Raw genomic sequence first — 17231 nt, forward strand, 5'->3', positions numbered from 1 at the left:
ACAGTGAATGAATGCAAATAAATAAATTGAAATTAAAAAAAGAGTGGAAATGAGTGAGATACAAATAATTTAAATGGAATTAATAGACAATCATAGCTCAAGGTCACTGTCCTTCATCTTTTTTTTTTTACAGTAGCATATTTATTTATTTATTTTCCATTTTGATAAAATAGTTTTATTAAGATATACATTAAATTATATGTAGTTTTTCATTTAAATTTTTGTTTCATTTTATTTTATACATTCAATCACATTATTTAGCTTACAAAGTGAATATTTCAACATGTGAACATTTCTTCCCAGTCCAGTTGATAAAAATATAAAATATCTTCAACAGATAATACCACATTTCTTTGTCTCATTAATGCTTTGCCTCTCTATTTTTCTTCTAAATATCCTTCCTCAGACCCTGCTCTTTCACATGCACTATATCTGGTATTTACATCCATTTACTGTGTTTCTATATCCTTCAGTCAATCAGTTTCAGTCATAGAGTGCAGACATTCAGTATATATTAAGTGGGGACATACAATGTCTCTCCTTCATAGCCTGGCTTTCTTCACTCAGCAGTAAATCTTCCATATTCATCCACTTCCTGTCAAAAGCCAGGTTTTTTTTTCTTTTTATGACTGAATAGTATTCCATAGAGTAGATGTGCCACACTTTTTCAATTCATTCATCTGTTCATGGGCATTTGAGTTGGTTCCACGTCTTAGCAATTGTGAATAGTGCTGCAATAAACATCGATATGCCAGCATTTTTCCAATTAAGAATTCTCTGTCCTTTTGGTAGATACCCAGGAGTGGGAATGCTGAATCATATGGTAGTTCTATTTGTAGATTTTTGAGGAATCTCCAAATTGTTCTCGATAGCAACTGGACCAATTTACATTCCCACCAGCAGTGTAAGAGGGTTCCCGTTTCACCACACCCCCACCAGCACTTATCTTTTTTTTAAATCTTGGTATTCTGACTGGGGTTAAGTGGGATCTCAGTGTTGTTTTAATTTGCATTTCCCTTACCATGAGGGATGCTGAATATTTCCTCATATGCTTTTTGGTGTTTGTATGTCTTCCTTAGAGAGATTTTGGTTCAACTCATTTTCAATCTCCTACTTGGGCTAATTTTTTTTTTTTTTTTGAAAAGCAACTTGAGTTCCCTGTATATTCTGGTTATGAGTCCCTTATCTGTGGCATAGTTTAGAAAAATATTTTTCCATTCCGATGGTCATGGATTCACACTAATTACTGTGTTCATTGCTATGCAGAACTTTTTAAATCTGATGTAATCCCATTTGTCTATTTTGATAATTATTGCCTGTGCTTTGGGGATCTTATTTAAGAAGTCTGCCTACCCCAATGTCTCCCAGAGTTTCCCCAGTGTTTTCCACCAGTAGTTTTATAGTTTGAGGTTTTAGGTTCAGATCTTTGATCCAGTTTGTGTTGACCTTTGTTAATGATAAAAGATGGGAGTCAATTTCATCTTTCTGCAGGTGGATACCCAGTTTTTCAGCACCATTTTCTAATGAAATTTTCCTTTCCCACCGGGCTGACTGATATCCTTTGTCAAAAATCAATTGGCTGGAAGTTTTGGGGTTTATTTCTGAGGTCTCTTTTCTATTCCATTGGTCCACTTGTCTATTTTTGTGCCAATACCATGCATGCTGTCTTGATTATCACAGCTTTATAGTTTATTTTGGGATCAGGGAGTGAGATGTCACCCACTCCGCTCTTCTTGTGCAAAATTACTTTGGTAATACGGGGCCTTTTGTGATTCCAGACAACTTCTATGATTGTCTGTTCTAGATCTGTGAAGATGTCTCTGGTAATTTGATTGAATTAAATATGTAGGTTAATTTGGGTAGAATTGCCATTTTTATTACATTAATTCTTCCAAACTAGGAACATGGGATGTTCTTCCACTTTTTTTGTGTCTTTTTTGATATCTTTTTAAAGATTTTCATAGTTTTCCTTGTAAAGGCCTTTGACTTCCTTGGTTAGGTTTATCCCTAGATATCTTATACATTTTGTGGCTATGGTAAAAGGAATTCCTTTCTTCAGTTCTACTTTGGTCAGCTTGTAGTTTGTGTATTGAAATGCTATAGATTTTTGATGTTGATTGTGTACCCTGCTACTTTACTATATTCATTTATTACTTTGAGAAGTTTTTTCATGGATACCTTTGGGTCTTCTATGTATACCATCATGTCACCTGTAAATTAAGATATTTTCAACCCTTCTTAAAAAACCTATGTGCCTTCTATATTATTCTCTTTTCTAACTGCATTGGCTAGGACTTCCAGTACTATATTGAAAAGGAGTGGAGAAAGTGAGCAGTTTTTTCTTGTACCAGTTTTTAGTAGAAAAGCTTTCACTTTTTCCCCATTCAGTATAATGTTAGCTATAGGTTTTTCATATATGGCTGTTACTGTGTTGAGAAATGACCTTTCTATGTCAGCCTTACTAAGAATCTGAAGCAGGAAGGGATGCTGTGTTTTTTTTAAATACTTTCTCTGCATCAATTGAAAGGATCATATATAGTTTTTATCTTTCTTTCTGTTAATATGGTGGATTATATTTATGGTCTTGCATATTTTGAACCACCTTTGTTTCACTGGAATAAAGCCTACTTGGTCATGATGAATAATCTTTGTTATATGTTGTTGGATACAATTTACAAGTATCTTGTTGAGTATTTTTGCATCTATATTCATCAGAGATATTGGTCTGTAGTTTTCCTTTTTGTCATATCTTTATCTGTTTTGGGAATAAGGATGATGGAGCCTTTATAAAATGTATTTGGAAGGATTCCTTCTTTTTGGATCTTTAGAAATAATTTGATTAGGATAGGGGCTCACCGGCGTGAGTTTTAAGCCACCGGGTCCGGGACGTGAACCGCGGTCGAGTTTTCATTTTTTGTCATGTCTTTATCTGTTTTGGAAATGAGAATTATGGAGGCTTCATAAAATGAATTTGAGAGTTTCCTTCCTTTTGGATCTTTAGAAATAATTTGAGTAGAATGGGAATTAACTCTTCATTAAGTTTTGTAGAATTCAGAAGTGATGCATCATGACCTGGGCTTTTCTTTGTTGGGAGATTATTTTCTTTGTTTCTGATTCAATCTTTTGGCTTCTTATGGGTCTATTTATGTATTTTTAGTCATCCTGATTCAATATTGGTAGATTATATGACTCCAGGAATTTGTTCATCTACTTCCATGCTCTTTTGTTTGTTGGCATATAGTCACTCATGGTATCCTCTAAGGATGCTTTGTATTTCTATGTGTCTGTTGTAATGACCTGTTTCATTACATATTTAATTTATCTGGTTTCTTTCTTTCTTCTTCATCAGACTAGCTAATTATGTGTCGATCTTGTTAATCTTGTTAAAGAACCAGCTTTTGCTTTCATTTATTTTCTGTATAGTTTGTTTATTTTCTATTTCATTTATTTCTCTTTGAATTTTTATTATTTATTTTCTCCTGGAATTTTCGTTAGTCTGTTTTTCCAATTCCCTGAGGCATGATGGTAGGTTGTCTATTTGGCACCTTTCCATCTTTTTCTTATGTTCACTAATTGCTATGAATTTCCCTCTTATGACTGCTTTTGCAGTGTCCCATAGACTATGGAAATTTGTGTACTCATTGTCATTTGTTTCCATAAATCTTTTAATTTCAGACTAATTTCTTCAGTAGCTGAAAAGTCATTCAGAAGTAGATTGTTTAGTTTCCATATGTTTGTGTATTTTTGAGAATTTTTTCTGAAATCAATATGAAGTTCAATTCCGTCATGGTCAGAGAAGATGCTGGATATAGTTTCTATTCTTTTGAATTTCTATGAGCTTGACTTGTGGTCAATCACATGGTCAATCTTTGAAAAGGTTTCTTTCAGAGGGGGAAAGAAAAATGTATGTCTTGTGGTCTTAGGGTGGAAAGTTCTATAGATGTGTCAATTCCATTTGATTTATAGTATCATTTAGGTCCTGTATCTCTCTGCTTATTTTTTGTCTAGAAGATTTGTCTAAAGGAGATAATGGGGTATTGAGATTCCCAACGATTATAGTGTTGCAACCTACTTCTCCTTTTAGCTCTAGCAGTCTTTCCATCATGTATTTAGGTGCTCCTGAGTTGAGTGCATAGATATTTGTAAGAGTTGTGTCTTCTTGATGAATTAGCCCTTTTACTGTTATATAAAACTCTTCTTATATTTTGTCTGAAATAAGTATCACAACTCCAGCGCTTTTCTTATTTCTGCTTGCATGAAATACCTTTTTCCAGCCCTTCACTGTTTATGTCTTTATCCATATCCATAAGGTGCATTTCTCGCAGACAACAACAGATAGAAGGTTTCTGGTTTTTTTGTTTTCTTTTGTTTGTTTGTTTGTTTTGTTTTTTGTTTGTTTGTTTTGTTTTGTTTTGTTTTAATCCATTCAGCTAGTCTGTGTCTCTTGATTGGAGAATTTAATCCATTAATGTTCAATATTATTATAGATATTTCTGGACATGTTCTTATTATTAAGTGAGCCATTTTCTGGTTGTTTTTGTTCTCTTATATCTGCCTGTCTGGCTTTAGTTTTCCTGGTATAGCATTCCCTTTAGAACTTCCTGAAGAGTTGGTCTGGATTTGGTAAATTCTTTCAGGTTTTGTTTATCTGAGACTGTTTTTATCTCTTTATCCCGTATGAATGGTAATTTGCCAGATACAGTAATCTTAGTTGAAATTGTATTTCATTTAATACTTTGACTATATTTCCCCATTCTTTCCTTGCTTGCATTGTTTCTGATGAGAGGTCCGATGTTAACCTGATGGGATAAACTTTGTAAGTAACTTGATGTTTCTCTCTTGCCAAACTTAGTATCTCGTCTTTGGTTTTGGTCAATCTGCCTATGATGTGCCTTGGAGAAGATCTTCTTGGGTGGATTCTATTTGGGGTCCTTTGTATTACTTGGGTTTGTATATTTGAATGCCTCTCTAGGTTTAAAGAATTCTCTTCCAGGATTTCATGGAATAAATTATCAATGCCTTTATTATTTTATTCACCTTCTGGGGTACCAATTATCTGGATGTTTGGGTGCTTAATTGTATCTAGAATTTCTCATATATTGTCCTCATTCTTCTTGGTTATTTTCTCAGTTGTTTTATATTTTTTATTTTGGGAGGTTTTTTGCTGTAGGGCACACGTACTCACCAGAAAGACAGAGACAGAGAGACAGAAAGCAAGAAATCACCCCCGGAGGGGATGGCCACATCACAGTCCGTTCTCTTCCATTCTCTTCTCAGGATCTTGGGCATGCACACACACATGCCCAGCATGAGTTTAAGCCATAGGTTCTGGGACTCGAACCGAGGTTGACTACATGGGAGTCCAGTGACATAGCCATTATGCCAACTGCTGGTCCCTTTTCACAGTCTTTTTGATAATTTTTCCTAGGTCAGAGGTTTTTGTCTTCTACATTCAAGATTTGATCTTCTGCATGATCTAATCTGCTTTTAATATTTTTGAGCGGGAACCAGCAGTTAGCATAATGGCTATGTCGCTGGACTCCCACGTAGTCGACCGCGGTTCGTTTCCTGGACCCGGTGGCTTAAAACTCACGCCGGGCGCGTGCGTGCCCAAGGTCCTGAGAGGAGAATGGAGGAGAAGGGATTGCGGCGTGACCATCCCCCCTGGGGGGTGATTTCTCGCTTTCTGTCTCTATGTCTCTCTCTGTCTGTCTGGCGAGCGCACGCGCCCTACAGTGAAAATCTCTCAAAAAAAATATTTTTGAGGGAGGTTTTAATTTCCTGTATCACAGTCTTCATCTTTAACAATTCTGTTTGATTTTTTTTTATGGTATTTATTTCTTCTTTCAAATTGTGAAAGGACTTCCTCATCTCCTGGAGCTCATTGTTTCTTTTCCCTTGCATCTCATTTATTTTTGTCATTGTAAATATTCTGAATTGTTTATCTGACATTTCCATGAGTGCCATTGTGTTGTCTGTGGATGATGAGGAATTGATGTTTTTCCTTGGGGAGAGATAATTTCTTGGTTGCTTATATTTCTTGTGCCTCTGCAATGGTTTCTAGTCCTCTGGTGATTTACATGTTCCTTCATAAATTCTTTGAGTTAATTCTGAGCATTCAAAGGCTTATAGGAGTAGATTATTGGTGATCTCTCTACTGTTCTCCCTCCTAATGCTCATCAGCAACTTGTACTGTTGTCATTGGTTTTAGATGATTCAAAGTCCTCCCAGTTTCTAGAGAACAGGTGTGCTGGGGCTAAGCTGCTGATTTTTAGTTGAGGAAGATAGGAGGGAATCACATGGCTTGCATTGTGTGTTGGGTGCTTTATAAAATGTTGAAATCTTAGAATTATGAGGCATGTAGCAGGGGTTAAGCAGCTCTTTCTCCCTGTACTGGAACAGATGTTCCAGTGGGGGGGGGGGGGGGGGGGGGAGGAGGGGCACAAGGTCTTCTCAGAGTCCTAATCAACACACCTGAGAGTTCAAAGGGGAGTAGGGGAGGGGATGAGCCAAGGGTCTCTGCAGCACAGTCTTCCAGCCTCGAGAAGTCTGCCATATGGCAAGGGCCTTCACTGTAACTGATGTCCCAATGGGGCAGGGAGGGGCATAAGGTCTTCTTAGAGTCCCAGCCAACACAACTGAGAGTTCAAGGCAAGCAGGGGAGGGGATGAGCCAAGGGTCTCTGCTGCATAGCCTTCCAGCCTTGAGTGACTTGCTATTGTACCTGGTCTTTCTACACCAGATGGTTTATAAACACATGATTGTTAAGACAGTTTGCTCTGCTCCCTCAGAGGGCCATGTATGTTCTTGGGGTGTGGCTTATTGTCCGTCCATCTGACAGTGTGAGAGTTTCTCTGATGTGGAAGTGGGAGGGTTAACTACAGTTGACATTTTACTTTGAATTCTTCAAGCATTCAGTTCCTGTAGCAGGGAATATTGGCCTGCTGAGACAGGCAATTTTTTTCCCCTAAAGTTTACTTTTATTAGTGAAAGTACATTTGTGTGATAGAAAGCAAGAGAAGCACCCTTGGTAGGGTCTGGCCATGCTGCAATCTTGTTCTTCCAGTCCTCCAGCTTGTCAGGATCTGGAACACACACTGGAACACCCGCTGTATTTCAGATTGACTGTGCTGGTGATCTGACCCACAGGTAGTCATCTCCAGCACTGCACTACAGTATGCTATGGCCTGTGCAACTTAGCTGTGTCAAAAGACCAATCTTAAAGTGAACAAGTAAGGTACTTGTTATGGTCATAAACTTTAGGTTACTTTGTGAAACGTCCTCTCAAAGATAATTTTCATGACAAAGGGACTCAGCAGAAGCTTGCTTGACAAGATGGCTTGCCATTCTGCAGAGATAAAAAGAGGCACTGCTTAGTCAATAATAGGGTTTAGTGCATTTGTCAAAATGATATGACATGGTTTCCTCTTCCTGGAAGCCTGACTGCTTTGGGAATTCCACTGAAATGAAGGTTTCTTCATTTGTGTGCTCTTGCTCCAAATAATCTGATAAGATCTTCTATTCAGTTTAAGGATTATGATTTACCCTCGACAGCCCTTCAGATGGGAAGAGGCAAATAAATATTTATGAACAACTATTGTCAGTGATCATTATCAATCTTCCTCTTCTAGTTCTTAAAAACGACAGACATCCCCAAAGCATTCCTTGTCCTTTCTGGGTTTCCTCCAGGTAAAGAATCCAGTCACAATGCTGAAGATCTACAGCCTACAGATGCTGCAGGTCCTGGAAAAGGCCCTGCAGAAGACCCTTCCCGAGTCCTTGAAGGTAACCATGGGGGAGTCTCTGGGACAAAGGATTCCAGAAGTATCTCGAAGGGGGTAAATAAAAAACCTTTGTGACTTTGCAAAATTCAGCCATTGGAATCCCTGTGTGTATGAGCATGCTGGTTAGGAGAGGGTATTCACAGGTGTCTACTTACAGTGTTACTTATAAGACTGAAATATGAGGCTCCTAAACTCTGTAAGACACTCCAACACTCTGAACAGGGGAACTTATATTCATCAGCAAAGTGCAGAAGAATCAAAACTCTATTTTATCTAATAATTCTTTCTAGTGTGACAAGAATAAGTAAGTTGCCTTTCATAATTCATTTTATAATCTGGGATGTGGTTTTCTGAGCTTACCTAAGTTAATTTTGGTACAAGTAGCTTGTACTCAACTAAAGGCTTATGAAATTTAGTAGAAATAGAAATGTACTCTTTCTACTACACCTAGTTCCATCCCAACCCTATGCATGATAATAAAAGTGTAGGATTTGGGTCCTGACATTTTGGCTTTGGAATTAGCTTTGCCACTCATGTCGGAAAGGTATGTGGTAATAGCAGATAACATTAAAAGTGCTATGTGTCAGATAGATTTGTGTGTTTATTTTATTCTTCCTATCTTCATTTAATACTAGTTAAATGCATTAACAGGAAAAAAATCCCCTAAATTATAAAAATAAAGAAAGAGGACTGAGAACTTCGGTAGGCTGTTTAAGGTCTCACAGTGAGTAAGTGGGAAAGCTTTATCCAGAGTCTATGAAGGACCCTCTGAGCTTCCTGTGTAATGGTAGGGAATCCAAGTTCTGAAGGGTATTGTTACTACCTCCAGATCCCAGACCTAACTGAAGTCAAATTGGTTTGCAAATAAAAAGCAATTTTTTTACTTCACTACTTTCCCAATAAACATGACACCTTGGACTGTCTTCTTTCTATCATTATTTCTCCCATACCTATTCCCTTAACTTTGATCACACTAGATAAATGGTAGAATGTCAAAGTGGAACAATCATGAAGACTGGACTTGGATAAATCCATGTGAATGTAAGCAAGGAAATTAAGCTTCAGTTTTGTCAACTCTAAAATGGAAATAGTAATATATATTTCACCAGGTGCTTAAAATAATTAAATTAGATAATGTAAGTGAAGTGCCTAGGGTAGTAGCTGATATATGTAAAATGTGCATATTAAATAATCAAAATTATTACTGGGCAGTAGCACATGATGTTCTGAAGGGTGAAAATGGAGTTCGATTCTTCATGACCTGAGACTGAGACTGAAAAAGAAATCAAGAAAGTGATAGAATAGAACTTCTATTTTTTTTTTCCGATGGCAACTTTTAAATATAATAGATCTGATGAAGGGTATACTGGGTTGCCCTTGAAGGTAGCAAGTTTCCCTGAACTTGAGCTCTTTTCAAGCAGGTATACTTGGTAAACATGCTGGACATAGACTCTAACCCTGGCAGCCCTGAGAATCTATGATTTTATTTTGAAAAGGATGCTTTGTTACCTTCTCCCAATGTCTTGACCCTTCCTATTCTCTCAGCTGCTACAGGTTTACGGTACCATTTTCCAAATAAACCAGAGGAACCCATTCAAGCTTCAGGTGCTGGTGGACGGGTGGCCTAATTTTAACACAGTCATCATCCGGCCAGAAGGACAGGTAGGAGTGACTGTTCTCTGGCTGGGACCGGAGTTCCTTCCCCTGTGGTGTTTGTGTCTGAGTTGTGATAACCCATTCTTTAATCTGCATGGGTCCCCCAGTACTCCAAAGTCCATTCTTTTCTTTCTCCAACTATCCAGGAGATGATAGATGATCTTGATTATTACACCAACACTTACCAAATCTATTCCAAGAATCCAAAGGAATTACAAGAGGTCCTTGACTTGCCAGGGATCATCAACTGGAAGCAACACTTGCAGATTCAAGGTGAGGACCTATTTGGGACCACTTGTGGGAGAGAGATGGGCTTGACATGAGCACATCCTTGGTAGCCAAGGTGGAGGGGTAACATTCTGGTACCAGGCTGACTTTTGCGTGGTGTTTATTCTAGACAATCAATGATAGGGGCAACGAATTTTATACAGACTTAGGAATCTGTGGACAAAGAAGGGGATATCTTTCGATGAGATCAAAGGCAAAGTTTACAAAAACATGATATATTTCCTTTCTTGAGCAAGGATTAAAATTCCTGGCTTAGTTTAAGGCCAGGCCTAGGGATCAGTGCCAACATTTTGTTTTGTTTTGTTTTTCTTTCTTTTTTTTTTTAAAGATTGATGATAATTATATAAGTTTAATTTATATATGTTTTATGACCACTGATATTCCATCTATGAAATAACTATCATAACTTTGCCAATTATTGCTTTAGCTTGTTTATCTTTTGTGCATTCATCTTATTATTTTTAAAATGTATTTATATTTTAGAGAGATTTTTGCTATAGGGCACATGTGGTCACTAGAGAGACAGAAAGTGTGAAATCAACCCCCAGGGAAATGGCCACATCACAATCCCTTCTCCTCCATTCTCCTTCTGGGATCTTGGGCACTCACACACATGCACCTGGCATGAATTTAAGCCACCGGATCAAGGACTTGAACCGTGGTTGACTATGTGGGAGTCTAGCGACATAACCATTATGCCATCTGCTAGTCACTGTGCATTCATTTTACATTCATTTTTTGTTGCAGTATAATCCACATACCATAAACTTCACCATTGTAAAGTTTACAAATTTAGTGGTTTTAAGCCTATTCAAAAAGTTTGTAGCTATTTTAGTCACTAATCAGTGATCACTAGTTTCCTTCTTCTTTTCTTTTCTTTTCTTTTTTTTTTTTTTGCTATAGGGTGAGTGCACTTGAGAGACAGGAAAGAGAGAGAGAGAGAGAGAGAGAGAAAGAGGGAGAGAAAGTAAGAAATTATCCCCCATGGGGCCATGCTGCAATCCCTTTTCCTCCATTCTCCTTCTGGGATTTTGGGCATGCAGACACATGTGCCTGACATTTTTTTTTCCTCCTCTTTTAGAGAGATTTTTACTATAGAGTGCATGCATTCAGTGGAAAGAGAAACAGAAAGTGAGAAATCACCTCCCCCCAGGGAGGAATGACCACACCACAATCCTTTCTCTTTCATTCTACTCTTGGGATTTTGGGCACACATGCACATGTGCCTGACATGAGTCTCAAGCTTCTGGGTCTGGGACTTGAACTGCGGTTGACCATGAGGGAGTCCAGTGAGGTAATCATTATACCATCTGCTGGTCCCATGCCTGGCATGGTTTTCATGCTGCTGGTCTGGCAGGCATTCAAACCGGGAAGTCAGCCATATGAAATCCAGTGCCTTAAACTGCATGCCTCCTGTTGACCCAAGTGCTTTCTTTCAATGCCTAGAACCATTAATCTCCTAGACTTTGCTATTGGGCTTTTTGTTTATATTGTCATATGTTCAGTGTTTACATGGACAGTTTAAAACTCTGCCTTAATCTTTATTTTCTGTGTGCTTAGAGTTTAGAAGTTAGGCAAAGTTGGGGACTTGGACACTTCTCTGTTCTTTCCTGGGCATGTCTACAGCCCTAGACATGCACACAGCCCTATGCATACACTTAACCTCTAAGTCCTAAAAATGCATTAGAGTTTACAAATCTCCCTAGGAATATCTGATTCCCCAGCTTATCCTTTTCCAAGTTTTGTTCACCTAGTTGTTTGACCCAAGTGTTACTGCCACTTTAGGCAGACATGGTATGATATAATTGATGATGATTGTTTTTAGCAAATACCCTTGTGGAAATGTCTTTTCTCGATGAACTTTGAGAATGGTCACAGAAAGACCACTGTCAGAAAAATGTTGCTTTTGGGGAGCTCCTAATCCATTCTGCCCCCTCCAGTGGTTGTTAGGCTGCTGATGTTCATCATGATTGTAGGACTATTGGTTTATACTTCAGAGCTGGGGATAGAGTACTGGGAATAGAGAAAGTTACACTATCACATAGCTCACTGCGCTAACATAGATTCAGATGTTTTTCTGAAATAAATTGTTCCTCAAATTGTTGGCAGCTTTTAGTTAATTTTTGGAGTTCTAAAAAAAGTTTATTTTGACAATTCTTTCCAATGTTCTTATTGCTTTTATGGAGGAGAGGTATTCTAGAGGTCTTTACTTCATCATTCCCACTAATATCATCCTCCAATATAATTTCTACCATTTTTAGAAAACCAGGTCTCTGGAAAAAAAAATTGGGGGTGGGTTGTCACAGGTCATATGTGGTCACCAGAGAAAGACAGAAAGAAGAAAAGTGAGAAACCACCCTCCAGGGGGAATGAACACACTGAAATCCCTTCTCTAATCTTCTCTTAGGATTTTAGGCACACACATATGTACTCAGCATGATTTTCAAGTCATACGGTCCGGGAATTGAACCACTGTGGGCCATGTGAGAGTCTAGTGCCTTAAACATCACGCTACCTGCTAGCCCCTCTGGAAAAATTTTTAAACAATCTCTTGCATTCCATCCCACTATTTGCTCTTCTTTTCTTGATTCTTTTCTTTATGGAAGAATTTTTTTTTTTTTTTTACTTTTAGCTTATTATAATCCCAGACAGTTCAAAACAAATGAGCTTACTTACCTATAAAATGAACAAAGAAAAGGTCTGCCTCAGAGTTCTTTGCTAGCCCCTCTGGAAAAATTTTTAAACAATCTCTTGCATTCCATCCCACTATTTGCTCTTCTTTTCTTGATTCTTTTCTTTATGGAAGAATTTTTTTTTTTTTTTTACTTTTAGCTTATTATAATCCCAGACAGTTCAAAACAAATGAGCTTACTTACCTATAAAATGAACAAAGAAAAGGTCTGCCTCAGAGTTCTTTTTTTCATAGTTTACCTAAAATATCATCAACAAAGAAAAGGTCTGCCTCAGAGTTCTTTTTTTCATAGAATACAAATAAAATTTATTGTAAAAAATTAAGGCATTCATATTTCACTATTCACTAAAAGACTAATCTTTTTTTTTTTTTTTTTTTTGCTGTAGGGCGCATGCGCTTGTCAGACAGAGAGAGACAGAGAGACAGAAAGTGAGAAATCACCTCCCGGGGGGATCGTCACACTGCAATCTCCTCTCGGGATCTTGGGCACGCACACACACGCGGCCTGGCATGAGTTTAAGCCGCCGGGTCCAGGACTCAAACTGCGGCCGACCACGTGGGAGTCCAGCGACATAGCCATTACGCTAACTGCTGCTCCCAGAGACTCATTTAGTTTTGAACACAGCTTTGTGAATAAGCAGGACAGTAGTTTAGATCATGGACACTCAGCCAAGGTCACTTCAGGGTAAAACTCAGCCTCTAAACCATGTCTTAGCTCTAAATGTCATCTCCTTTCTATTGCCACTGCCTAGACCATCCATCCCCCTACCTTTCTAAAAGAGCCTGCCTGCAAGCCCCCCATGCAAATTGAGCTCCTATTTTATGTTCCTTTGGTATAACTTGCACTTTTTCTTTTATAGCACTGCAGTTTTAAGTATTTATTTATTTATGTAGCTGCATGTATGATTCCTGTCTCTTTTAATTAGAGTATTATTTATTAGAGCTGTAAGGTCAGGAATTGTTGGTTTTGTTCACCTTGAATACTGTCTGTGGAATGCCTGACATTGTAGTCAGCAAATGTTTGCTGGATATGTGGGTTTGCTCCCACAGCCTCCCCCTGAGTTCTCATTGGGTGCTCGGTCCTCTTTTCTCCTTTACAGCGTCTCAGTCCAGTTTAAATGAAGTGATTAAGAATATTGCAGCTTCCAGGTCTCTCCTCGTCTCACGATCAGAACAACTCATTTATATGCCTTTGGGAACGGTAAAGAAACTGCTTCCTTCCTTGTTCGATGAAAAGAAAGTGGTATCATTTGTCACCAAGCCCAAGAACATGTGAGTGACATAAAAAGCTACTTCAAACATGTATGTACATGTGCATATTCATGGGCACACATGCATCCTGTTTTTTATATATCACACGTGTCTGGGTGAAATTGGATGTGAAGAGAGTCACTGTAAAGATAATTCTGTTTTCCCACTGGTTTGACTTACCGTATAAGGTCTTCATTCAACTGGCTAATCATAATGAACATAATCATATCCTAAACACACACTATGACCCTGTACTATGTACACATTCTGATAAAAAAAAGTACACAATGACATTTATTAAAGCACAGAAAGTTTTTACTCAGAATCAAGGCAATAGATGTAGACTGTTGTACCAGGATCTTGTAGTGAGTGGAGGAGGGACTGGGCCCAGATCCAAATATAGTATGGGAGAGTGAGAATTTATACCCACGGAGCAGGTTGGGAGTCAATGGGTGGAAATTACTGAGAGGAAACATCGGAGGTGAGGAGGATTCTGGCTAAACCAACCTAACAGGATTCTTGAAGACAAGCCAGGGAGAATCAAACACCACCAAAAGACTGCAGAGAACGAAGAGACGTTATAGATAGTAGGGATGATGACATAGCAAGGGTGAGGCAGTTCTGGCTAGGCCAACTTAGCAGAGTGCTTTGTTAAAACTGGATTTTATAAGGAAGTAGATGGATGGGTCTAGCAGAAAGTTCATAAGCTTGACTAAAGTTTGGGCAGAGAAGTATGTCTTAGACTAGGGAGTGCGTTATGTTATCTTTGCAAGAGTGTGTCCAAGTCATTTGACTTCTGTGGCTTTCCCATGTGAAATGAGTACATTGGCAGGGGTTATCTCAAGACACATCTTCAGCTTTAAAGGACTCTGACTCCAGTGTTAAAACACTGACTTAAAAGTCAGCTATTTAATCAATGAAATTTGCATCCTCGATTATTAATAAAAATAGATGCAAAATTTCTGTCCTATCTATCTTAGAAGTTTTAAAACTTATTATATAATTATTTTTATTCATTCAATTGCCATACAATTGCTTGTATGGAGAATTTAGCCAACATAAAATACACTTCAGAATAGACCAGTTGAAAATACTATACACATCAACAGATAATAAACCATGTCTGTGTCCTACAAATGTCTTACCCCTCTATTTTCCTCCCTAATTACTTCCTTACATTCTTCCCCTCTCCTTCCACACTGTCTAGAGTGTCTATAACTATTTTCAATGCATTTTAAAGTTTTTTATTTAATTTTTTAAAATGATGTTGTGAAATATTTATATACTGTAGAATGGCTAAATTGAGCTAATATGCATTGCTTCACATACTTTTTTTTGTGTGTGATAAAACACAATCTACTACTGTAGCAGCTTTCAAGTATATAATACATTGTTATGAACTGTAGTCACCATGTTGTATAGATCTCCTGAATTTATTCTTCTTGTCTAACCAAATTTTGTATCCTTCAACAAACATCTCTCCAGTCCATCTCCAGCCTTCACCCCTTCCAGTCCTCTGGTAACCACAATTCTATTCTGATTCTAGGAGTTCAGCTTTTTTAGATTCCACACATAAATGAGATCATACAATATTTGTCTTCCTATGCCTGGCTTATTTTCTCAGCATAATGTCCTCCAGGGTCATTCATCTTATTGTAAATGACGGGATCACCATCTTTTTTTAAAGATCAAAAGACAAAGTAACTGCCTATTGACAACTCAATGCTATTTGGTGAACTTTGCTTTTTATTGTTTCCTATAGCTACCAAGAAATGTTTAAGGAAACTTTGATGGATGTAAGCCATGCTGAGTTGGTGAACCAGCTTTGGAAATTCGGTGGGACAGAGAGGAGCCTGAAATTCATCCAGCGCTGTATCCAGCACTTTCCTAGCATTTGTCTGTTGGGCCCAGATGGGAAACCTGCGGCCTGGGTTTTGATGGACCAAACAGGAGAATTAAGGATGGCAGGCACTTTGCCCGAATACCAGGGGAAAGGTCTAATGAACTATATTGTGAATAAGTATACTTTTAATACAGACAGTTTCAATTTACCTTTATATTATCATGTGGAAAAAACTAATCAAACAATGACAAATGTAGTTTTGAATGCAAACCACGTATGCATACCCTGCATGTGGAACCAATGGAAGTGTGAGCCAACGGATGCTTCCTCTGTGATGAGAACTACGTTGGGGTCATAGCTGCTTGAAGGGACACATGAAAAAGAGGAGTATGTGGGCTCAGTCTTCCAGTAATAGGTACACTGGTTTTCCTATATAAAAGTCTTAGCATGATAAATGGATAGATTTCAATTGTTTCTCTTTTCTTTCATTCCAAAAGTGTTTATAAATGGCCCATATGTGGAATCATTGGCAGTAGATAAGTGAATATCAAGACTATGGTGTCCCAGAAAAAAAAGAAATTTTAGTTCTCAAGTTGTCGTGGTAGATTGGAAATTTGTTTCCTACTTTCTCAGATCTTCCTTGTAATGAAATTACACATTTATGCCCTGTGCCATGTGACTTTTTTTTTTTTTTTTTGGAGAGGTTTTTGCTATAGGGCACATGTGCTTGCCAGAAAGAGACAGAGAGACAGAAAGCGAGAAATCACCTCCAGGGGTGTGGCCATGCCACAATCCTTTCTCCCCTATTTTCCTCTCAGGATCTTGGGCACACACACACGTGTGTGCCCAGCATGAGTTTAAGCCACCGAGTCCAGGACTTGAACCACAGTCGACTACATGGGAGTCCTGCAATGTAGTCATTACACCATCTGCTGGTCTCTAAGTCACTTTTTTAAAGAGAAATTTTACCACAGGGCACTTGCCAGACAGATAAAGATAGGCAGTGCAACAGAAAGCGAGAAATCATCCCCTAGGATGGATGGCCATGTCACAATCCCTTCTCCTTCATTCTTCTCTTGGGATCTTGGGCTTGCATGCACATGCACCCAGTGTGAGTTTTAAGCAGCAGGTTCAGGACTCAAAATGTAGTCAACTACATGAGAGTACAGCGATGTAACCATTATGCCATCTGCTCGTCCCACCATGTGATTTTTCTGTTCCTTCCACTAGGGAAGAGAGACTATTTCCTGACCTCGGTAATGTTGAGTATTTGCTGCAGCTGATAGAAATATGGGTAGGAGTGACATCATGACAATTCCAGGCAGACACCTCTCACCATTTTTGTGAAGAAAAACATTTTTATGATTTCAAAATCATCATCATCTACTATGTGAAGAGTGTAGATACATGTCAGAAGGAGGAGATATGTGGACTGATTTATAAAGACTTGAAGTTTATTTAGCTTGCAGTTCTGGTGGCTAGAAGTTTGAGAGAACAGGGCCAGCATCTGGCTGGCCTCTGGTCCTATGTCACAATATAACCCATGGAAGCAGGAGTGTCAGTGGGTGCATTCAGAGAGAGAGAGAGAGAGAGCAACCTGTAGACAGACATCTTTTATAATCGTTCCTGAGAGAATGAGAGCTCGCTCTCTTGTTCCTAATGTGTCTTCCTTTGTGTCACACCTCTATATTCCCTGTGACATTGGTCCTGTATGCAA

General features: G+C 38.4%; 1 protein-coding gene across 3 annotated transcripts in view; it reads right to left on the bottom strand.

Moving 5' to 3' along the window:
* Positions 1-5965: 5965 nt before the first annotated feature.
* Positions 5966-17231, bottom strand: part of LOC102485105 (glycine N-acyltransferase-like protein Keg1) — a 47503-nt gene continuing 36237 nt past the window's right edge. The window contains exons 7-8 of one of the 3 annotated variants that reach the window (XR_001371320.2): positions 9626-9734; positions 7271-7348 (exon numbers count right to left, since the gene is read on the bottom strand). Coding sequence is in view for 2 of the 3 variants with exons in the window: in XM_006160874.3 (XP_006160936.1) it covers positions 7260-7348 (89 nt within the window). In the remaining variant the exon portion in view is untranslated. Of the gene's footprint in view, positions 7349-9625; positions 9735-9754; positions 9882-17231 lie in introns of those variants that run through there. The other 2 variants (XM_006160874.3, XM_006160877.3) reach the window with 2 other exon arrangements.

The sequence above is a fragment of the Tupaia chinensis genome, unplaced genomic scaffold (genome assembly GCF_000334495.1).
Source record: "Tupaia chinensis unplaced genomic scaffold, TupChi_1.0 Scaffold000709_2, whole genome shotgun sequence".
Lineage (NCBI taxonomy): Eukaryota > Metazoa > Chordata > Mammalia > Scandentia > Tupaiidae > Tupaia > Tupaia belangeri.